A 25,078-nucleotide genomic window follows, 5' to 3' on the forward strand; every position below is an offset into this window, starting at 1 on the left:
CCCCAGGTTCAGTGAATGTGTAGAATGTGTACACGAAATGCCAAATTTTATGGAACCACACCGAGCTCTTGACATATCGCATATATGGGAATGACTGCTTCTGTTCGACTGTTACTGAAGTGATGGCTCCAAAGTAAAGGTGGAATATTCAGCAAGAAAAGGGAACAGATCTTTTCAAGCATCAGCCTGTCAAAGCTAAGTCAATAAAGCCATATCAAAATGTCATCACGTATGCCATGTACTACAAGTACTGAAACTATTTATATTACCTCTGAACTTTGACATTTTGGCAAAGCTGGGTAATCAGCATGCCATAAAAGCTAGATTTTCTATTCACTAAGAAAAGATAGAAACAAAAATGCTCTTCCCTTACACATGCCACCCTTGATGGCCAACCAAGTAATGACACAGACAAATGTTCATGGTAGTTGAAAGGTCCAATGTGTTTACTATCAGTATGAAACAGGATGTTGAAGAAAAGCAGAGTAAGTGATAAAAAATTATTGGACTTCATGACTTACCTGGAAAGGTCCATTGTCATACATAGTCTGAAATGTGTATGCAAATCCACGTGTAAACACACGATCAATCCAGCCTTTCATTATTGCTGGCATGCCAAACCAAAATATGGGGAACTAAAAAAAAAAAAAGAAAAAGGCAGTTAGTTGCTTTAGATATAAACCAAATCAGCACAGAGTGCAGTACGATATCATAATGAAACTTTACAGATCAACAGAACCATGCGGACCAAAAGGAAAGATTACAGACATCCTGTGCAGTGAACAAGCTGCCATCTGAAACACTCATTCCTCTGTTTGACTAGGTAATCGGAAGACTTAGTATAAAATGCAAATAATTCAAAGGAATAATTTTCCTTCCCGAATGAAGTGTATTAATTGTCAGACAATACCACCATCTGTGGGATATCAAAGCTAAATACAGAAACAGAGACATGGCAAGAAGAAACAGCTGAGCCTAGACGTGTTCCAGAGGTTAAATATCTGAAGTGCCAGGACTTTTAATGGCAGGGCCCATAATATGGAGAATGAATGACTAAAAATCCAGACTCATTAAGTCCAAGATCGCCATTTCTTAGAGTACTCCTTTTTCTGAAGTATGGTGATCTCAGATTGTGTGGGGGGAGTGATAGTTCCCCACAGTGGGGTCTGCAGGAGGCCTTGCCCCCAGGAAAAAAAACAAATTCAAAGGGTGATTTTCAATATTCACTCATCTGCTTTTTCAGTCTTCAGTTGTTTGTCATTCTGGAGCTTGGCATAGCAAGCCCCACCATTTCAATAAGTACCCATTCCTGGGCCGTGCTATGAGGCTGTAAGTTTTTTTCTCATGAAGGACTAGGCATTCTGCAACTTTACAAGCTCTGGATATCAGCTTTTATTGTGTGTTACACCTCCTCAATAAGCACTCTTATTGCTACACCAGTTACAGTCAGAAGTAGCAACGTTTTGCATTACTCAAGTTAAATTAAATGTCATTCGCTTTCCACCAGTAAAGACACTGATTCTTCATTTGGAAACATCCAGAACAAGCAATCAGGTCACAAACTGAGTGAAATCCCATATGTTTTGGACATGACATTTTCTCTTACCAGCACTGATTACAGCAAATGTTTACTTAGCTGTTTTGAAATACTTTGCAAACTGATATTTCCAAACATCATTCTCTGGTTATCCAGTTCATCCATTTGGTGTTACAGGTAAGTCTGAGCTACTTCAATGTTTACTGGTTTCAAAGCAAAAAAATTGAAGCTGAATGGGATGCCACCCTCATAAGCTGCACACAATCACTCACTCACACATGGCTTGCTTGCCTATTGACAGATTATAAAATGACCAATTCATCCTTGGAAAATCTGTGAGATATGGGAGGAAACTGAAGCACCTGGCAAAATCCCACAGACAAGTGATGGTATACAGATTCTCTACAGATGACACTCCAGCTAAGGACAGAACATTAAAACCAAACAGTCGGATAATTGCTGCACCAGCATAGTACCCTATGTTACAACAAGCTATTCATGATTATTTGCATTTTACACATTTGTTTGATCATGTTGAAGCCAAGCATGTTGTGATCCATTTATAGCACTGGAAAGGAACAAATTCAGGAATGAACACTGAGTTCCATCTTAATCACCATCCTAAACTTACATGAGCTGTTACAATATCTGCCCAATATTTTTATTCTAAGGGCTCATGCTAAAGATGTGTTCTTTACTGGACATACTCCAGTTCAGCAAGCTGTCTGTGAAAATACAGTACGTCAGATGCAACTTGTTAAAGTGTACTTTCAGTGAAGTCAGTCTCCAGGAAAAAGAAAAGCTGGCAAAACAAGAATTACCCTTTCTCTGACATTGTTACTTTGGGGTAAGAATGACAAAATATCAAGGGTTGTGAACATGCAGTACTTCACATGAGTACAGGGGGACTGCATCCCTTATTTACATGAATGCATTTGTGTGGGATGCCTGCCTAATTTAAAAAAGCATGCTTCAACAATTTGTTCTGGACAGTGCTTCAATGGGTGGCAAAATAGTAAAACTGCCTAAAGACAAATCCTATAAACAGTGCATACATATGAGCCTTAAATATTGTAATCAACAGCTAAGGCTTCTTCCAACAGTTACACCAGATTGTGCAGCTAGTTAAGCTATTTTGTGGTCATTTTGTGTATGAAGGACATTCGTTCTTTCCTGTAACCCTGTGTTTTAGTGGTCAAGATCTAGGTTTCAAGTCTGACCTCTGGATACTGTCTACATGCTCTCTGCATGTTCTGTCTACTTGAACTTTATCTACATGTTTTAGGAGACCACAGGAAACTAAAGTAAGTTGATTAATTGGCTACAGTAACCTAACCTATCCATACCTGTGTAGCATCTGCCTCTTGTGCTTATATCCTTTACATCCTTGATATGTTGTGGCCATTCCATAAATGATCAGTTCATATTTACTTTCTGCAGCTTGTTTAAGTAAAGGGCAGAAAGTAATAACTCCACAGATGCATTAGGAAGGGGTCTATATTAAAATCTTGAAGTCTGACAATATCGAATACAATATTGTCGACACGAGAATACCAAAAGCGCACTACATCGAACGTTTAAACAGAAAATCTCTGCAGGGGGAGATTTGTTTACTTCAATGTAGTGCGTTCTCGGCGTTGGTATATTTAAGTAGGGGGGATGTGCGGGGGGGCTTGCCCCCCTGCCTATACACTATTTAGTTTTGCTTTTTTTTTTAATTTAGTATTTTTTTTTTGGTTTCGATGGTTTAAGACTTCGATCACTAAAGTTCGATCTTTAGTGATTCGAAGTTTTAAACCTTCGAGATTATAATATAGACCCATTAGGAAGACCTTAAGGAAGTCCATGGAATAAATTTGGATGTTACTCTATGGTTATCAGATGAGTTTTCTCCACAAGAGTGCTTACCACTCGAAACCACTGTTAATGCCCAAAAAGGCTGCAACAACTTTATTGACTGATAAAGATGGCCCATCCCATGGAGTACAGGGGTGAATTTCTGACAACTGCCTGGACGCAGAGGGCTCTGCTGCTGATTCTTCCATCACGGAGGACAGACATGGTTTACAATGCTGCAGTGTGGCAGCCAAGAAGAGAAGGACTGGAATTTGCATTGTGGTCTACATAACAGTGATAACAATGTAGCTGGATTGAGTACATGCATAATAGCACACTTCACTGAACCAGCACTGTACTAGAGGAGTGATGTTCACGGAACCAGCCTAGATTCTAGAGTGGGTTATGGGTTCAAATTCCAAAACCTAGCCACAATGTAAATTTGTGGTGCCCCCCCCCCCCCCCCCATCATTAGGTGAACAGTCATGAGACAGGGGAACAAAAGGGTAGATTTGGTCAGGGGTGGCAGTCTGATCTTCAGGAATTTTGGCAGAAACATGAAATTCAACAATTATCTGCACCATTTCTAGGATTTATCTTTATGCAGTAATGCTGAATAGGTAACTGTCAGGATTTTGTACTGTAACCCCTATTCCCAATCCTGAAAAAGGACATACTTAGCTGGCATATATCTATGGGTGCATTTCTTCTCTAATAGAGGCACTTACACCTGTTAGCACTTGTTTTTTGTGATGGGAGAAATGGAAAAAATAAGAAAACTCAGTAAATAAAACCCTCTCACCCTGCCATCAAAATCAAAAGCTACAGCAAACACTAAACTATTAGCTGTAGTATCTCTATGGCTCTACCAGGTTTAATTCAATTCACCAACTGAAACAGTTTAAAGCTTCTGAAGCAGTACAATACAAGTGAAACATGTGTCGTCTACATACACAAATTCTAACAGCAGAGTTTCTCACATGCTGAAGCCAGTGTAGAGGCCAGCTATGTCTGAAAATAGTTAACTAGAGCTGATTTTGTGTGTGATCAAGCTAAATGCATAAGTATCTTGTATTTTCCCATTTTTTTCTACCTTGTGCAGATCAGATAATTTCACAGAAACACTATGTTGCCATCTTGTTTATGAGGTCTCGCTTTGGACTAATTTTGTCTGTGGGAATTACGGAGGATATATTCACAGCAGAGGCTGGAAATGCATTTATTTAGCCAGGAGAAGCAGAGAACAAAAAGTTAAGAAATGGAGGACTGTCTGATCTGCCACTACCTGCCGGTCCCAAGCACTTTGTGCTTATGTTTGATTTTGGGCTATGAAGTGGAAGACCGTGCAGTTACAAGATTATTTCTTGGTGCCTAAGGCTTTTTTGCTCTATGAATAGTTCTGGATATTATAACCTGCACTTATTGGATGTGGCTTAAGTTCTGGCATGTTTACATCAGAAGTATAAAACAGAAGATATGCCGCACTGTCACCAAATGTACTTGGAATATTCCTTTACTTATTTCAGTGTACCATTTTCAAATTAAGGGTCATGAATTTTGCACCTCTGTTGTCTTGCTTATTACAGCAGCAATTTATTAAAGCTGAAAAAGGAACACTTGTGATTTTTGTATACCTCATTTTATTTGCTCCATCCAGTTTAGCTTTTAGCAACTATTTAAGACCCACTGTATTATTTTAGTAACATTTACTTTCTTTTATTATTGGGCCTTTTAGTTGATTCAGTGTAGTACCATTGTATGATCCATTTTTCAATTTATAATAACAGACCAAGTTATTTGCATTATTCCTTCCTAACATGCATGTATGTTATTCTAAGGGCATCCTTTGAGCTCAATTCAGCTATCTGTCTCACTGTTATGTTGACATCCTGGCATTGACAAATCTCAGAAGGTGGGGAATGTGAGATGTAGAAAAATCAATTCCCCCAATTTGGGTGGGCAAATTTAAACTAAGGTGAACCTGTGCTGCTCTCAGATGAAACTGGGGTAAAGCAAAGCTAGTCACTCAATCATTATGGTAGTACATGTGGATTTGAGGTAACAGACATAGATAAAGCCATGTTCTCAGACCCATCTAGATTTCTCTTGAATATACTCAGCAAGACAGGTTTATTGTACAATAACCGTTCATTGCTATTCAAAAACAATCATGCTGATTTGCAGCCCAACCAACATGCCCAATGTAAATAGAACATATACCAATGGAAAAAAGTCCAGCCACTGAAACACCATTGACCAATCAGACTTTCTATTGGTATATGCTGAGGGACAAATCCAAAGGTAAAATCAAGTACGTTCTACAAAACTAAACAGAAACATACCTGATTTTCCTTGTGTTTTGCATTGCCCCTTCCATGTATTTCTACTCTGTTCTTTCTCCATTTCTTCTCCTGCACTTCACTGATGTACTGTGCAAGAGTCGGAACACAAGTCTCATGCACATGTGCAGTACATCAGCATACAGAAGACAAAAGATGACTAAAGTGTTATTGCAAAAAGACAGTCCTATTCATGCAATACCGACAGGCATTTCTCCAGTAATGCTGTTTGCAGGGTTCTGAGGAAAAAGGAGACTGACAGGGATAGTGGCCACTAAATCAGGCCCTACATGTAACTAGGTATGTTATAAATGGTAGACATAATGTATTTAAGTATGAACCCATGACTATAAATGGGTATATCAGGATTTACTTAAGGTTAGTGTGGTTTGATCAAGGGCGAAGCCAACTGTGGGTAAATTCTGATATACCCACAAATAGGAATGGATTACGGCAATTATACAATATTTAAGAAAAAATTACTTACCTTTCTTAAATAATGTCTTTGCATGACTTTCTTCACCTGGTTAAGCATTTTCCAGACTGTATGGTGCAGTCATAGTTATTTTCTTCTTTTTTTCACAGCTGCTTGAGTTAGAGGTCACCATAGTGGATCATCTGTTTCCATTTCTTCCCATCCTCTGCATCTTGCTCTGTCACACCAACCACCTGCATGTCCTCTCTCACTACATCCATAAAAATTATCTTAGGCCTTTCTCTTCCCTGGCAGCTGCATCCTTAGCAACTTTATCCCAATATACCCAGCATCCCTCAGCACATGTCCAAAGCAATGCAGTCTTGCCTCTCTGGCTTTGTCTCCAAACCGTCCAACCTGAGCAGACCCTCCAATATACTCATTTCTGACGCTGTCCATCCTTATCACACTCAATGCAAATCTTAACATCATTAACTCTGCAACTTCCAGCTCAGACTCCTGTCTTTGTCAGTGCCATCCTCTCCAACCCATATAACAGAGCTGGTCTCACCACCATCTTGTACACCTTCCATTTCACTCTTATTGGTACCTGTCCATCACAAATCACTCCTGACACTCTTCTTCACCCACTCCACCCTGCCTGCATTCTTCTTCACCTCTCTTCCACAATCACTATTTCTCTGAACTGTCGATCCCAAATATTTAAACTTATTCACCTTCACTAGCTCTACTCCCTGCATCCTCATCATTCCATTATCCTCACCCTCATTCACACACATATATTCTGTCTTAGTCCTGCTGATCTTCATTCCTCCCCTCTCTAGAGCACATATCCACCTCTCCAGGGTCTCCTCAACCTGTTCCCTGCTCTCATTACAAATCACAATGTCATCAGCAATCACAGTCCCTGATCTCGTCTGTCAACCTGTCCATCACTATTGCAAATAAGAGAGGGCTCAGAGCTGATCCTTAATGTAATTCCACCTCCACCTTGAACACATCCATCACTCCAACAGCAGAGCTCACCACTGTCACACTGTCCTAGTACATATCCTGTACCACACTTACATACTTCTCAGCCACTCCTGAACTCCTCATACAATACCACAACTCCTCTCTAGACACCCTGTCATATACGTTCTAAGTCCACAAAGACACAATGCAACTCCTTCTGACCTTCTCTATACTTCTCCTTCAATACCCCCAGAGCAAACATTGCATTTGTAGTGCTCTTTCCTGGCATGAAACCATACTGCTGCTCACTAAATCACTTCCCTTCTTAACCTAGCTTCCACTACTCTTTCCCATAACTTCGTGCTGTGGCTGACCAATTTTATCTCTCTGTAGTTACTACAGCCTGCACATCACCTTATTCTTAAACTGTACCAATACATTTCTCCACTCCTCAGGCATCCTCTCACTTTCCAAGATTTTATTAAACAATCTGGTTAAAAACCCGACCAGCAGTCATTCCATTCTTCATCCTCTTCATAGCTGTCCTTATTTTCTCCTTGCTAATCCATTGCACCACTGTCTAGCCAATTGGTACAGGTCCTTTTATCCCTCCTTAGTGTCCAACCTTTCATACAATGCCATACACCTTATCCTTAGCCTTCACCACCTCTCTCTTCACCATACACCTCATCTCCTTCTACTCTTGTCTACTTTATTTATCTCTGGCAATCCCATCTCTTTGTTAACCTCTTCCTCTGTATACTCTCCTGTACTTCCTCATTCCACCTCCAGGTCTCCTTGTCCTCCCTCTGTAAAGCAAGCACCTTTCTAGCTGTCTTCCTTACTACCTCTGTTGTGGCTGTCCAGCTATCTGGTAACTCTTCACTGGCACCCAGTGCCCGTCTCCTCTTCCATTAACTCCACTTTAGTGATCCTTTTTCAACTTCCACCATTTGATCCTTGACACTGCCCTCACTCTCCTCTTTCTTGATTGCCAATGCCATCCTATAGACCACCATCCAATGCTGCCCAACTATGCTTTCCCCTGTCATCATTCTGCAGTCTCCATTCTCCTTCCAACTGTCCTCCTGCATATGATATAATCCACCTGTGTGCATCTTCCTCCACTCTTATACATCACCCTATGCTCCTTCCTCTTCTTAAAATACATATTCACCACAGCCATGTCCATCCTTTGCACAAAATCCACTACCATCAGACCTTCTGCATTCCTCTCCTTAACACCATACCTACCCATTACCTCCTCATCCCTTGTGTTCCCTTCACCAACATACCCATTAAAATCCACTCCTTGGGTACACTTTCCACCACTTCATCCAACTCATTCCAAAATTTTTCCTACTCATCCATCACACACCAAACTTCCGGACCATATGCACTAGCAACATTCATCATCACACCATCAATTTCCAGCTTCATAAACATCAGCCTATCCGACACTCTTTTCACCTCAAAAACACTTAACATACTCTTCCTTCAGGATAACCCCTACTCCAATTTCCTCCCATCCACACTATGGTAGAACAATATAAATCTTCCTCTGATACACCTGGCTTTACTCCCCTTCCATCTGGTCTGTTGCACGCACAATATGTCAACCTTCCTTCTCTCCACCATATCAGTTAGCTCTCTCCCTTTACCAGTCATACTGCTGACATTCAAAATTCCTACCCTCACTTCCACACTCCAAACTTTCCTCCTCTCAATTTCTACCCGCATCCTGTTGGCTATGTTAACCTGGGCCTCGACCGATCCAGTATGGAAATCTGTATTGTCGTCTGCATATTTGATATGGCAAAAATTTTACACCAGATGCCCTTCCTGACATAACCCTCCCCATTTATCTGGGCTTATTTTCTTACCATTCACAGTGTTCTTTTTACCTCTTTGGATCATCAGTATACCTTGTGTGATCAAATGTTGGTCAAAATGTAATGCTTCAGTCAAAAATTAGGAAGCCGCAGAGGTCATGTATGTCCTTCAAAAAGAATCCTTGCATGTATATGCAAAGTAAGACATTAAAATGTGCTTTCTTTTTACACCAGATAGATCTTAATATTCTTAAGCAAATCATTTTCTTCACAGCGGTTGAATCTCTAAATTAACTATGTTTTAAATGCACAAATCATACATCCTCATTTTAAATCTTAACAAAATCAATTGTTCTTTACACTGGGCAATTGTTCAATATTGTGTTAACATTCATTATTGGAAATTAATCTTGTTTTGCAATATAACATTAAGAAACTAAAATAATTACTTCATTTAAATATATAAAATAGAACAGAACATGTTTTCAAATGTCAACCATTTAAGAAAAATAAAATGGAGCAACAAAAGACACTTGGATAAATCCACCTCCCTTCAGTAGAAGACCTATGTATGACCATATAACTCTTCATATGCCATTGTCAAGTCTGGTACCTCCTACATCTCTCCTTAAACAGTAACTAAGTCAGCTATCTATTTAAATCTATATTCCACAATGCATTCTTCACAATATGATCCTCCCTGTGATACAAGTCATTTATAAGCTGTACTACATAACTTCAGAAGGTGAGAGATAAATATTACTTGTATTGCAACTGTTAGAATTTAAAATGAGCTTTTCATCCTTAGCTGAATGGATTTGTCTGACAAATCCAAAAAAAAAATGAACTCAAAGTGATACTTCTATATCAAATAGTCCTTGCAAAAGGTGTTTCAGAACTCTTGTTTCTAGTTGAGAGCACAGTAAGAATGCAAGTTCCTCAAGCTTCCCTCCATGCATTTCCAGCATCCGAGTTTCACTCCTGGGAATGTTTTATTCAGTCTATACAGAATATAAACATCTTTGTAAAAATGTATTCATGCCATACATCTCAACCTCAGAGCAAGAAATCTGGACAAGTTTAAAATAATGGGAAGACAAAGACCCAAAAATAGGGACAGATTTTAAATGTCACTCTTACAAATTAGAAAGTTGCTAGAATAATAGGTTTTGTGCAAGCACACATTTTATTAAGTTTGAAACACAAAATGTATGCCATTAGTGACTTCAATCCTCAGTGATCTGTCATAAAACCACAAATTGTGTGAGAAACAAACCAAAGATATGAGGCAAAAATCTGGACAGTTGAGGGGTATAGTTCATGCAAATTCTCAACCTTCTAGAATCAGCTGCATATCTTGGCAGCTGACTGATTTGACCACTTGGGTATGGATCTATGTCAGTGTCCAAGGTTTGCTATTCTCATAACAGCTTTCACTTAAATCCATGCTCACATACCCTTTCTCATAAGGAATTTTACCCCAGACTCTAGCATAAATGCCACCAATGTGGAGGATTTTTATTTTCAAACTAATCAATCTCAAATATTTTGGGGTCTTTTCTACCCCATATTCTAAGTTCAACTCATTTTACAAAAGATACTTACTATTTGATGTCCTGTCCCCTAGTGATCTGATCACAAAAGCTGCTCACAAAAAGTCAGCTGTCTGTCTGACTTTCTGCCTCTTCAACCCAGACACAGTCAATCTGGTAAGCTTTGAAAGAACAAACTGGGATATGTTCAAGGAGGCACCACAGTGAATCAGCATCTGAAAGTAGATGAATACACAGGCATTGTGATGTCATACATTTCAAACTGCATTGATGAAGTAACAAGCACCAAGAGCATCACTATCAAAGCTAACGGGAAGCCATGGCTCACCCCAAGGTATATGAGCTTCTGAAGGTGAGAAATGCAGCTTACAGGGCTAAGGACAAAGCAGCCCTAAGGGAAGCAAGAGGCAATCTATGGAATAATGGAGGCAAACAGGGAGTATGGCAAAAGAGTGCAAAGCCACTTTGATGACATGAGTGGTGCAAGATTAAGCCAAGGCATACAGGAGATCACCGACTACAAAATCAGGTCAGCACAGTGTGAGGACAGAATCAAATTCCTGGACAGTTTGAATACCTTCTTTGGAAGATTTGAGGAGAGAAACAGATTGGCACTAAAGCTACCCACTGATGAGAAGAATGCTGTGCTCAAACTCAGTACAGAGAAGGTGAGAAGAGAGCTAAGGAACATGAACCCCAGGAAGGCTTCTGGCCCAGACAACATACTGGGCAAGGTGATAAAAGGCTGTGCTGTTCAGCTGTGCACAGTACTCATGCCATGGCAAAAATACCCTCATTCTACAAGGAAACTAACATCATACCATTGCCTAAGATGACCTCCCCCTCCAGCCTTAATGACTACAGACTAGTTGCTTTGACATCCACTGTTCTGAAATGTTTCTAGCGGCTGATCAAAAAGCATTTGTCGTTGGGCCTACCACACGATTTTGACCTTCTGCAGTTTGCTTACAGAGCAAACAGATCCACGGCTGATGCAATATCATTAGCAATACACAGCTCTTGAACATCTAGAGGGCAATGAAAACTATGTGAGGATGCTGTTCATAGATTTCAATTCAGCATTTAATACAGTGATACCAATGCAACCGATAGAAAAATTGGCATACATAGGAGTCAGTAAACATCTCTGTAACTGGATCCTGGACTTCCTGATTGAGTGGCCACAGAAAGTGAGTTTGGGTAAGAACACATCAAAATGTGTCAAGAATACCAGGGGTCCACAGGGATATGTTCTCAGCCCACTGTAATTCACCATCTTGACCTACTGACTGCTATGCAAAGCACAAGTCCAACCATATCATCAAGTTTGCAGATGATACCACAGTTGTGGGGCTCAACACAAAAGAGGATGAAAGGGCATACAGAGAGGAGGTGACACCTCTGATTATGTTGGTGTGAGGGGAACAACCTTGACATGAATGTAAACTAGACCAAAGAGATTATCATAGACTTCAGGAAAAAGAAAACAAACCATCCAGCACTGATGATCAATGGGGAGTGTAGAGAGGGTTAAGTGTACGAAATTCCAAGTAGAAATTCCTAGGCGTACATCAGACCCTGGAAACTACAGACTCAAAAGCCTCACTAGTCTTGTATGTAATACCATGGAAAGAATTATGGAGATGATCAACAGAGATATAGTAAACCTCCAGACACTGGACTCAATCCAGTATGGTTTTGTCAAGGGCAGACCTTGCCTACTCAACCTGGTGGCCTTCTTTGGGAAGGCCACCAAAGCAATGGATGAGGACAAAAGCATTCACACTACCTACCTTCACGTGGCCAAGGCATTTGACACAATACTCCACTCTGGCATTGTTGACAAACTCAAGAGGTTAGGTACAAACCCGTATGTCTCCCAGTGCATAGCCAACTGGCTAACAGACAGGACCCAGGAAGTTAGAATTGGGAAGTCCACCTCTACAAAGAGGCCAGTCACAAGTGCAGTCCCTCAGGGATAAGTCCTTGGATCGCTCCTTTTTGGCGTTTACTTCTCAGAAGTCAAGGCCAATGTCACTGGTCTCTGGCTGACTACATTTGCAGATGACTGCAAATTAGGAGCTGTCATTGAATCTCACACTGACACAAATGTTCTCCAGGAGGGGCTCACACAGACAAACATCTGGTGTCAGAACCATGGACCAAAACTAAATGCCAAGAAATGTATAACAGTATCCTTTGGGAAGTCATCCATCCCTGGTAACTTTCATATTAACATACCCCTTAGAGCTGACCCATTAGTCAGGGACCTAGGGACACACAGATAGTAATCTAGCCTTTGACCATCACGTGTCTACTATGGTGAGGAAATCATTCTAGGTCCCGCAACTTATAAACAAAGGTATGGCATCCAAGTCCAAGGAGGTCATTGTTCCACTGTATTCGGCATTCATCAGACCCATCAATGAGTACAATGCCCCTTTTGGTATGTACCTAACCAGGCGTATCCAACAATTGGAACGTCCAGAGGTTCTTCACTAAAAGAATACAGGGCATGAGTAAAATGTCCTATGCAGAACGCATCAAGGCCCTATCCCTGTATTCTGTCTCCCACAGGATTTTGAGGGGAGACTATGCCTGGTATACAGGACATTGTCAGACCCCACTTTGATGGACCTCCTGCACATCCACAAAACAAACAGTAACAGAATTAGCCATTCTAAAGACTTAAACCTTGCCTGGGATATAAATAGGGCCAGATGGAGAGAGGTATGTATCCCAGAGACTACCCAGTCTATGGTACAAGATCCCCATCCATGTGAAGCAGTGTTCCTCCCTAACCCAGTTCAAGTGCAACTTGAACAATTGGATGGGAAACTGGAAATTCATCCCTGGTTTGGCACCTGTAATGGACACAGGTAACCTGTAAATGGTTCATCTCCCAGGCATATGCTTACATGTATCAAGGGTATCAGAACTTGTCAGATATTTGGTATGCATGGCTAGGCTTAAAAAGGCCCTTGTGGTCATTAGCTTAGTAAACACCTATGAAACTATCATAGGATCTCTCATGGTCAAGAAACACCAACTAGCTGGCCAAGAAAGAGCACCAATGCCTCCATTTTGTGGAAAGGCTGAAGAAAGCTAAGCTCCCACCTCATATCCTCTCCACCTTCCTTAGAGGTGCTATTGAGAGTATCCTTACCATTAATTTCAGTGTGGTTTGGAAGTTGTACAGCTACATAAAGTAAGGCACTACAGAGAGTGGTGAGGGTCAGAGAAGATAACTGGTATCCATCTTCCTTCAATACAACTTTACTCTGCAAGAAGCATCAGAAGGGCCAACAATATAATACAAGACACCATGCATCCAGCGTACAGACTGTTTAAGCATCTGGCATTGGGTTGAAGATATTACAGCATCTGCTGCAGGACTACCAGACTCAACAGCAGTTTATACCAAACAGTGGTCAGACTTCTGAACTCACCATATGTCTCAGAGAACTAGATATTAACCAAGTAATTTATTTCTTTTTTATTTCCACAAATACCTATTGTCCATTGTTATATACCACAAAAATTCCAAATTTTATCCCCATCAAGTGCAATATTAGACAACCTGGCAATGTGCAATCTGTAATGTGCCTTTTTTTTAAATGAAACAGTTATTATAACTTGGGGAATGGTATACTATTCTGTATTCAAGTGCTGGAAATTTTTCTGCTGTTTTTTACACTGGGAGTAGGATTGTATATGTTAGTTATATTCATTCTTTACCTATATGTGTTGTTTTACTTTCTGTTTGTAATCTCAAGAAGGAGCTGATGCATGAAATTTCATTTCAGCTACACGTGTGTGGTCCTAAATGACAATAAAGTTTACTTTGAGATCTTGTCTCCTGCAAAAAAAAGTCTCCCTTTCACTAAAAGTGATTTTCAGCAGCTAGTATTTGAGTGAATGGCATTTTTTTAAGTGTGTTCAGCATATCAACATGATTCCAACCCATTCTCCCACTGTACTCATTTTTGCATAACCAATGGAGAATGACAACTTCATCCACCTTTGCATAACCAACTTACTAAATACCTGTGTCAATGTCTACATTAGTTGTAGAATCACATACAAGAGCTCTAGCCTTTTCAGAGAATATGCCTCACTGCCACCTTCTCAAATTTCCCTTTGTTATTTTATGTCAAGGACACCAAGTTACTTCCAGACAAGATAGCATGATCAGCAAAAAGAAACTGTTCAGTTATACAGCTTCAAAGTAAATTTAAGGATCTGCTACATTTAGCTCTCATTTCTTTGGCATGATAAACTTCTCACACCATGCTACACTTTTCCATTCCAATATGAAATCTTGCAGCGTAATTTTCAGACCTTTTAATATTTTTGAGGGATATTTGCAGAGAAAGTCTGACAAGCAAATATCAATGTTTGTGCAAATTAATTAAATGCCTTCAGTCTCTAGTCTAGTTTCAACACTAGAACCATCTACTGCTTAAACTGCTTAACTTTCTTCATAGGGTCTTTGAATGTTTTAGTACCGATGCCTCTAATACATTTCCTATCCAAACATCAAGGTACTTCTTAGACAAACCAATAATTAATAAATTCATTACTCTAGTGACTAGTCTTAGAATTAGCTAAGGTTCTAAATAAGTTAGAGTTCTTCCTCTGGTCTGCTGTTCAAATACATTAGCGCATCATCTGAAAATAAAAAAATAAAAACATTATGCCCCACCTCTATTCCCACTTCACCCATGGTGCCAAAGATTTCAGATAGGCTGTAAAAAAGGAAGGGAGAAGATTGGCATTTTTGCTGGGTAGCCTTTGTAAACAAGGTAGTAATAACTGTATGGATCTTTACTCTAGCCTCTGAACATAGACAACTAAAAAATCAAATCCATAAATTCACAGAAAAACTCCAGGACTAGCAATGTCTTAGAGCATATGATTGCACCACATCAGCTGCTTATACACCATCCAGACTGAATCCATCCATCACCCCTTTTCCTCATTCTAGTTTAAAGGGGCATTATCTCATTTCTAAAATCAGTTGTTTACATTTTAGTGCAGTATAAGTCACATGTTCACACAGAGGCAGGGTTTTCAGAGAAACATGTTATTGTTACCATACTGCAGGTCAGATTTCACAAACTTCAGTGGAGGAGGGTTATTATAGGAAGTGCTAAGGGTTTACATTCTGTCCTTTTGTATTTTACATCCCCCACCCACAGGCTATTGGATCAGCTGAATGACTAGTTTAGCCTCAGCCAGAGATGCTATCTAGTCATACTCAGATCTGCAGCCGTTGCAGCAATGAAATTACATCTTCTTTAGTATGTGCTTGTTTTTTGTAAAACTTTGTGGAATGATTATCCCAGCCTAGGCAATTGTATTTACTTTTGTTTGTTTTTGTTTCATGCTTGTTGCTGCATGCTTTTTCCCTTCATTGGTAATTATTTTTCATACGGTCTGTAACAGTGTTGCTTATTAGTGCATAAACTCACACAGGCATACCTTTAATCAGACAGTTTCTGTCATTTCACAAGACAGCATTGCTTTGGACAATTGCATTTTCCAAACAAACCCACCGAGTTGCAATTGGCCTAACATTCTAGAAGAATAAAATTTTATAACTTTTCAATAAAATATCAGACAACTTTGAAACTGAATCTTGCTACTGTACTAAAAGTATTTGCCCATTAGCTGACGGCCTTCAGGAATCACACAGTAACTGTTTGCATAATACTGATTCTATCCAACAGAATTTATTTTCTTTTTCTTCCCTGATTTGTGGTAAAACATTTGGAGTTTTCACTCTTTTCCTGAATATTTGACTGTAGCACAGTTACACTGATTACCATTTGAAAATTGAGACAAATGTATTCCCTACATTTCCACATATTTTTTTATGTATGTACACAAGTATGCATGCAATATGTAAACTAAGTTTATATTTATGTGGTTGTAAAACCACAGCCTTGCTATGTCTTACTGACAGGCTTAACTAACGAAAAACAAGCATAAACTAAATAAACTAAGAAGGGCAAATGTAGCTCAGTCTCCACAGCTAAAGACATTTACACTGAGGCCACACAGTTTGCTGAGCTGTACACTCTTCTGCAATCCCTTTTGCCTACTATTCATGCTGATACTTGTATCAAGGGTTCAAATGACATTTTTGATAAGTGCAGTCCTTGCTCTGTATGCCATTCTTGTACAGACAAGAGTGCTGTCCATCAGTAGGGTGCCTGGCCCATCTGACCCTGCCTGACCTCCTACAGCTTTGCAAAACACACACCACCATGAACATAAACACCAAAGATTGAAATCTTTTATAGACACAGAAATAGAACATGGATGGCACAACGGATTTATATCTCAAGGAATCCTATACTTACTGAATGAACTTCCTCTGCATGTCAAGCAATGCTCATATGGTTTATATTCAAAATATTCTGGACGAATAGCTGGGAATAAATAAATCCTCTATGGGATATATAGCATGGTGCTACTTAACCATGGAACTTAACAAAGTGTTTGGGCTTAGCTGGCTATGTTTCTCAATGGGTTGTTGAACTGCATGCCTAGTATACATATCTATGAACTTATCAATCTAATATATAATGACCAAGTATCTATAAATGTCCATGCTGCATATAGAATACATGCAGACAAAAACAGTTTAATGATGAATGCATTTCCATAATTCATCTCATTTGAATGTCCTTATAGGGTCATCAGTATATACTACTGACCACACCAAATTTCATACTCCCATTACTGTGCTACAGATACATCTGAACTGCACATGCCCTGCATTATAACACTTACTGCACAGTTTGGCTTTACACAGTATAATTATATATTTTAATAAATAATATAAACAACAAACAGATGTGTGTTGTACTCTCCAAGGTACCATGAATTAAATTTACCCTCTGTATGAAATAATTTAATTTATTCCCATTATTTCTTTATTCAGCTGTTTTGTTTACTTATTAATTTTAGTTTGTTAATCGTGTAAATGGGAGGCTGACAGACCCTTCAGAGTTACAACCTGACCTCCACAGTACAAGACACCAACAGAAAATGGAAAACAGAACAAAGAATTATACCACTTTCTGAATGAATGTCAAACAGTTTGGCAAAACGCAGAAGTGGAATTCGAGCAGGATGATAGCTAAAAAAAATAAATAAGAAATGGAAAATGAGGTCAAAGTATAGCTATAACCTTTTCAGGTAAGAATGGCATTATTGCTCAAGCCTAAAATATTTGTATGTATGTACATATGTAAAATATATAAATATAATTAAGCTGTTTAATAGAGTAACTGCTAAGTATAGAGGGATGTCTTCATTATTTATTTTTTATTTTTATGTGCAATGGTGTTCTTTTAAACTAAAAAGTATGTATTACAGATGTCTTGCACTGTCACGATTCATCAGCAAATTGTCTCTTTGCAACAAAATATCATTTGCTCTCAGCTGCAATTTACTCTGTTTCACTGTAAAATTGGTACATTATATCAAAAATAGCTATCTATGCCTAGATATATCATTAGTTATGAAACAGTCAAATAAATAAAACTACTACTTCACATGGAACCTGTGTGTCTGCTTGCTTATTTATTTTGTAAAATAAATGAAACTATGAATCTGAAGTAGGAGATTCATTTGTCTGCAACCTGTGGGTTATGGATCCGATATCGGATCCAAACCGACATGGTTTTCCAGCTATGGATCCGAGCTCTCAGCTCCTCCCCTCACCCATAATGCCCTGCTCTCCCTACATGACCTCAGATCTAGTTTGCCGTGCTGGTGACCAGATTGGATTTCAGAGCTCTTCAGCTAAGTGTTGTTTACTACATTTTACAGTGTTACATTTAAAAATATTTAGTTAGTTTTGTGTGAAAGTTGTAGGTTCCCTATCCTTATAGCTTAAAGTTTTTAAGTTTTAATAACTTTTATAACTTTTAGTTATCCCTCCCCTCACTGGTGCGTAGTGTGTGTTTGGGCCTGTGATTGCTTGGCTAGTTAGCTTTTACTTTTTTTTTTAATTTTCAAGTAGTAGTAGTATCCTTAGGATGTCTGAACCCCCTAAGGCTTTCTTTTTGAAGTGCTCCGAGTGTGGCCATAAGCTTTCCCCTGCTGATGGCCACACTCGGTGCGTTCGATGCCTTGGGGTTGAACACCTCACTTCTGGATGTTCCATTTGTGCAGGGTTCAACCCCAGGGCATTGAAGGAGCGGAGGTCGAAGCTGGTCCTGGCGGGACTTTTGCCCCCGGACTCGGCTTCGGCTACCGCTCCTTCAGGGGGTACTGTGTCTACGGTTCCCTCCTCTCCTGCTCCCCCTCCTCCACCTGGGACTCAACCTCCCTCTAGTGGTTTGGAGGAGAGGGAAGCAAGAAAAACGGACCGGAGGGAGAAGCACCATAAGCGGTGGGCCGAGACCTCTGTTTCGGCCCCGCCTGCCAAGCGGGCTTCTCCTCCGGCCTCCTTGTCTGCTGGTTCTCCCCCTCCTCGGCTCCAGTCTCCAGTGTGCTTCTCACCGGGACCTGAGGAGGAGGAGACCCGATCTCCGTCAAGGCTATCGAGGAGGCACTCAAGGCCTACCTCGGTAGCCTCGTCGAGATCCACGTACAGTTTATCTGATGTTGATCTGGACTGGATGATGAGAAGGTTCATCCAGGCCCAGATGCAGATGGGAGTGCTCCTGCCTCCCCCCCCCCTCTGGGGGGGAGCTTGACCCCTTTCTTTAAACCTATAGCTCTTTTTCCAACCCGCTACCCGGGTTCGGAGCGGTTGGAGCCGAGCAGCTTCGGAGCCAGGGGTGGGTCGGCGCCGATAGTACTGGGTACTTCGGATCTGACCCTGCCCTCGAGTGCTTCGGATCTGACCTCTCGGAGCCTGGATCCGAGCTTCAGATCTGGGGGATCAGTGCTCCTTCGGCGCCGTCGGTGTCGGAGCGCACTGCCCCTTCGGATCCGGGTGCTTCGGTGCCGGCTCCGATCCACTCTTCGGATCCGAGGGGGAGCCGATTGTCAGATCCTTTGGTCGAGGTTGGCTCCCCCTCGGCTTTTGATGTAGTGGAGAGGGCCCTGTTGAGGGTTTCCGGACCCCCGGCACTTGCTTCGGCTCTGTCCCGCGCTCCATCTGCACTGGGCCAGGCTTCCACCATCCGGCCACTGGGACAGCCCGCTCCTTTGCCCCAAGTTGTTCCTTTGGAACATGACACTGCTTGCGAGGGGTCCTCTGACAGCCCCCCTGAGGATGCCCCTCGCAAGCATACGTGCAAAAGGAGGCACATAGACTCCCCCGAGTCTCTCACAGAAGACACGGATTTGGAGGAAGGGGAAGGCTCTCCAAGATCACCCCCCGAGGATGTCTCCTTTGGAGACATCATGGAAATGCTTCGCATAAGGGGGGGGGTGGTCTGCCCCCAAGTCTTCCTCGGACGAGTCCGTGTTCTTGGAGGCATTTGAAGCGGGCCCGTCTACCTCTTGGGTGTCCCCTCCTGCCGACCCCCTGGTGGACCTAATTACCACAGGGCGTGGAAGGATCCGGACACCGTGGAGCCAATCCCCAAAAGGCCGGACCGTATCCTTAGCCCCCCGGCTGACCGTGCCCACTGGAGCAAGGGGCCTCCGGTAGATGCCATGTTGACGGCGGCAGCCACCAACAGAGAACTTGCTCAGGAGAGTCCCTCAGTCCATCCCCCGAGCAAGGAGTCTCGGATGATGGACCGCTTGGGGAAGCGAATGTTTAGTTCAGCGACCTTTTCAGTGAGGGTGCTGAACTACTTGGCACATGTGATTAGGATGCAGCGCGATCTTATCAAGGAATACGCTGCATCCCCCCCAGAGTCCATGTCGGAGGAGGACAAACTGTTGCACTACACCCGTATGGCCACTCTCAGGTCCGTGACTAATACCTCTATGCGGTTACTGTCCCATGCTACGGAGGGAGCCGCTAGAGCCGCAGGGACAGGCCTAGTTACTAGATGTCAGGCCTGGCTCCACCATTGCGATTTCACGGAGCCCTTCAAGGCGTCATTCGCGAATGCTAACTTCGATGGTTCTGCCCTCTTTGGCAAAACTGTTCGCGATACTTTGACCCAAAGCGAGAAGGATGGGAAGACGCTGTCTGCCGTCGGAATCCGCTTCTCTGTGCCCCAGAGGCCCTATTCTAGGAGCCAAAAGGGCCAGAAGAAGATGTGGTTCCGGAAGTCGCAGCAGTCCCAACCCGCTCTGGACAACCAGTCCTTCCGTGGCAGAGGAGGACAGGGAGGACGCCGCCCCAGGGGCAGAGGGTCTCCCAGGAACTTCGGGTCCAGAGAACCTTTCTCTGAATGGCCCGCGCAGCAGCCCTGAAGGGTTGCCCGGCTGCTCCACTCTGGAGGCAGTCGGGGGACGTTTTTCGGAGCACCTAGCGGCATGGGAGTCCATAACATCAGACCGCTGGGTCCTCCGCATCATATCCAGAGGATACCGTATTCCATTTCATCACATCCCAAAATTGAAGTCCCTCCCCGACGTTCCACCCGGTCAGTGGGAGGCTGCTTTAGCAGAAATTGGCCATCTGCTGAAGAAAAGAGCCATCCAGCCCATCCCCCCAGACCAGATCGGATCAGGGTTCTACTCCAGGTTCTTTTTAGTGCCAAAAAAGATGGGGGATCTAAGACCAATATTAGACCTTTCACTCTTGAACCTGGCAGTTCCCAAGGAGAAGTTCCAAATGGTTACCTTGCAGTTCATTCTCCCCCTTCTGGGAGAAAATCACTGGATGTGCTCTATAGACCTCAAGGATGCGTACTACCACATTCTAATGGACAGACGCTCCAGGAGGTTTCTTCGCTTCCGGCTGGGAGCCAGTCACTACCAATTCAGGGTCCTTCCCTTTGGTCTCACCACAGCCCCCAGGGTGTTCACCAAAGTATTAGCAGTGGTAGCGACCCACCTGAGGCTTCAGGGGGTACAGGTCTTCCCTTACCTGGATGACTGGCTCCTCACCGTCCCAACAAGGCATCTACTGTTATTGGCGCGAGATTCCTTTCTCCATCTAGCTCCCCGTCTGGGCATCACAATAAATGCAGAAAAGTCCAACCTAGCCCCTACGCAATTCATAGATTTTATAGGTGCCAGGTTAGACACGAGACAGTTAAGAGCCTTCCTCACTGCGGACAGAATTCAGAATCTGCAGCTCCAGGTGCGGGCCATCCTCCACTCCAGCTCAGTTCTGGCGGAGTTGGTCCTGAGGGCTTTAGGGTCCATGGCAGCAGTGATAGCTCTTCTTCCTCTCGCCAGGTTCAATATGCGGGTCCTTCAATGGACACTCCTAGTTCAGTGGTCTTATCTTGCTCTTCCTATGCATCATCCCATTGCGATCAGCAAGGCTTGCAAGCGGTCCCTCCTGTGATGGCTCCACTCACAAGATCTCCACGGAGGCCGCCCCTTTTGTGCTTCTCCCCCTCTCGCCACGGTGACCATGGACGCCTCCCGCCTCGGGTGGGGGGCATTTTGCAGGCCGGACGGTCCAAGGCACGTGGAACGATTCAGAGACCTTACTGCATATCAATGTTCTAGAGATGAGAGCAGTGCTCTTAGCGTTGCAAGCACTACAGGCCTTTCTTCCCTTGGGAACTATTGCAATTCAGTCGGACAACATGTCTGTCGTCTGGTACATCAACAAACAGGGGGGAACCAGGTCTTACCCTCTTTGTCGAGAAGCCATGAGAGTGTGGGAATGGGCAATCTCCACCAACTGCTTTCTCATTGCAACGCATATTCCGGGTCGGTCCAACATCCTTGCGGAAAAACTCAGTCGCACCATTCTCTCCCCTTACGAGTGGTCTCTCAATGCTCAGGTAGAGAAACGCATCTTCGCACGGTGGGGAACTCCTTGTTGTGATCTTTTTGCGTCTCCCTCAAACACCAAGTGCGACAGTTTTTTCGCTCTAATCCCTCCTTCCGGAGATACCCCAAGAGACGCTCTGGTGCATGCTTGGCCCCCGGTCTTCTTTATGCTTACCCCCCTTTGCCTCTGATGCTCCAAGTTCTTCAGAAAGCCTCTCGGTTGGGGTGCAGAATGATTCTCATTGCCCCATTCTGGCCTCGACAGATCTGGTTCCCTTTCCTAAGGTCTCACTCAGTGAATCCTCCTTGGATTCTAGATCCCGTTCCGGATCTGATATCTCACCCGTCCCATCTATCAACCCCGAATCTGGACAACCTGAAGCTAACTGCTTGGCTGCTCCAGTTCCACTCCTAATCAGGACTCCCGGTATTTCATCTCCAGTTAAGGCCATCCTGGTAGCGGCTCATAAACCATCTACCAGGAAAGTTTACCGCAGCAAGTGGAAACGGTTCTCCCTTTGGGCGGAGCGGCAAGGTCTAGACCCCTTCACAGTTCCCCTTCCTCTGGCGCTTGACTTCCTAACCACTCTTTTTAATGATGGTGCCAGCAGTTCCACGGTCAAAGTGCAACTTGCGGCAATTTCTCACTATCATATTGGTCAAGACTCCAGTCCACTGATGTCTGCCAAATTGTGTAAGATTTCCTAAAAGGTACTTTTCTCCTCAGACCCCCTGTAAAGCAAGTGGTTCCTCCTTGGGACCTTTCATTGGTTCTTCAGGCCTTGACCGCTCCCCCCTTCGAACCTGCGGCTACGGTAGATCTGAAATTTTTATCTTTCAAGACGGCCTTTTTAGTAGCCATTACCTCAGCCAAGAGAGTTTCAGAACTTCAAGCCTTATCCATCAAGCCTCCTTACTTGGTCTTTCATCCGGACCGTGTATACCTCAGGACCAACCCGTCCTTTCTTCTTAAGGTAGCTTCTGAAGCAAATATTAATCAATCCATTAACCTCCCTGTTTTCTTTCCTAAATATCAAAACAAAGGTGAATACAAGCTACATTCCTTAGATGTTCACAGGCAACTTAGATTTTATCTGAACAGGACAGCTGGTCATAGGCAATCCGACCAGTTGTTTATTTCCTTTGCTAAATTCAATTTGGGTAAACCAATTTCCAAAGTCTCCTTATCACGCTGGATTTCGCAGTGCATCTTATTGGCTTATCAAGCTTCTGGAAGGCCCGCACCAGAGGGAGTACATGCCCATTCAACCCGGTCAGTTTCTACTTCAGCAGCCTTTAAAGCTAGGATTCCTCTGGATGATATTTGTTCAGCAGCCACTTGGGCTTCATCTCATACCTTTATTTCCCACTACAAGTTGGATATTACATCTAGAGGTAGAGCATCCTTTGGCTCCGCGGTGCTCCGGAATATCCTTCCATGATGGCCGCCCAAGATTCAGGTAGCTGGGGACTCTGTCCCACAGGTTGCAGACAAATGAATCTCCTACTTCAGATTTAGAAGTTATGTACTCACCATAACGTTCCATCTGAGTAGGTGTATTCATTTGTCTGCAACCATCCCGCCCTCCTATCCCCCTAGCCTTGTCAGTTTCCTGCATATTATGTGTTACCCTTTCTAGGGTATTTTTATTGATGGCAAACTCGATCTGAGGTCATGTAGGGAGAGCAGGGCATTATGGGTGAGGGGAGGAGCTGAGAGCTCGGATCCATAGCTGGAAAACCATGCCGGTTCATATCCGATATCGGATCCATAACCCACAGGTTGCAGACAAATGAATACACCTACTCAGATGGAACGTTATGGTGAGTACATAACTTCTAATTGCACATGGAATGTGTGTCTGTTTACTTATGTATCTATGCATAAAGTTGTATTGGCTAGGTTTAATTAGGAAAAAACGACTGTCTAGTGTATAGGAATATACATCCAATAAAAGCCATTAATTTCTTGTGTTTTTATGATATTTCAGTTATAACTGATGGCATGCCTGTCAACCTCACACTAGAGAGACAGAAACATTTCATTGGCTAAAGTAGTTACCAAAGTCCAAGATAAAACAGTAGAGGACAGTAACTTTACTCAAAAATCTTGCACAAGAACAATAAGGTACAAGAAGACAGAGTCCATATGACTCCAAGATGACTGTTACTCCCTAGGAAATAAGAACAGGTCCTCACTGCACTCTCCACAGCTAAACACACTACAGCAATGGGCCCTGATAACATCCAGGCATGCCTCCTAAATAGTTTGAAATGTGGCCTCTCAGGCCTACTAGAATCTCTCTTCAGCCACAGCCTCCAGACAGGCTTTGTCCCTAGGGAATGGGGGCCTGCAACAGTTATCTCTCTTCATAAAGGTGGACCATCAACTGACTCAGGGAACTACGGACCCATATGTTAAACTAGTCTTATATGCAAGGCCATGGAAAGAATTAACATGGATCTAATAAATAAAGATACAGGAAATCTTCAAACCTTGGACCCATCCCAGTTTGGTTTCATCAAGGGTAGGTCACACCTACTAAATCTGGTGGAATACTTTGAGAAGGCCATTTGAGCCATGAATAATGGATACAATGGTGCACACTACCTATCACGACCTGGCAATGGTATTTGACACAGTACCTCACTTGGGTATTACAAAAACCTCACAAATTTATCTCTATGATACGTGATGAACAGTCAAATGGCTCATGGACAGTACACATGAAGTTAGGGTGGGGGAATTCACCTCCATCAATAGGCTT

The 25,078-nt window shown here is 42.6% G+C and overlaps 1 protein-coding gene across 1 annotated transcript in view; it reads right to left on the bottom strand.

Annotated features, from left to right (window-relative positions):
* LOC122809636 (NAD(P)H dehydrogenase [quinone] 1-like) overlaps window positions 1–25,078 on the bottom strand; it is a 291,346-nt gene that overhangs the window by 126,626 nt on the left and 139,642 nt on the right. The window contains exon 4 of the mRNA XM_044081273.1: window positions 522–635. Within this exon, the coding sequence (XP_043937208.1) occupies window positions 522–635 (114 nt within the window). The remainder of the gene's footprint in view (window positions 1–521; window positions 636–25,078) is intronic.

Source organism: Protopterus annectens, chromosome 8.part0 (assembly GCF_019279795.1).
Source record: "Protopterus annectens isolate FY-2018-M chromosome 8.part0, PAN1.0, whole genome shotgun sequence".
NCBI lineage: Eukaryota > Metazoa > Chordata > Ceratodontiformes > Protopteridae > Protopterus > Protopterus annectens.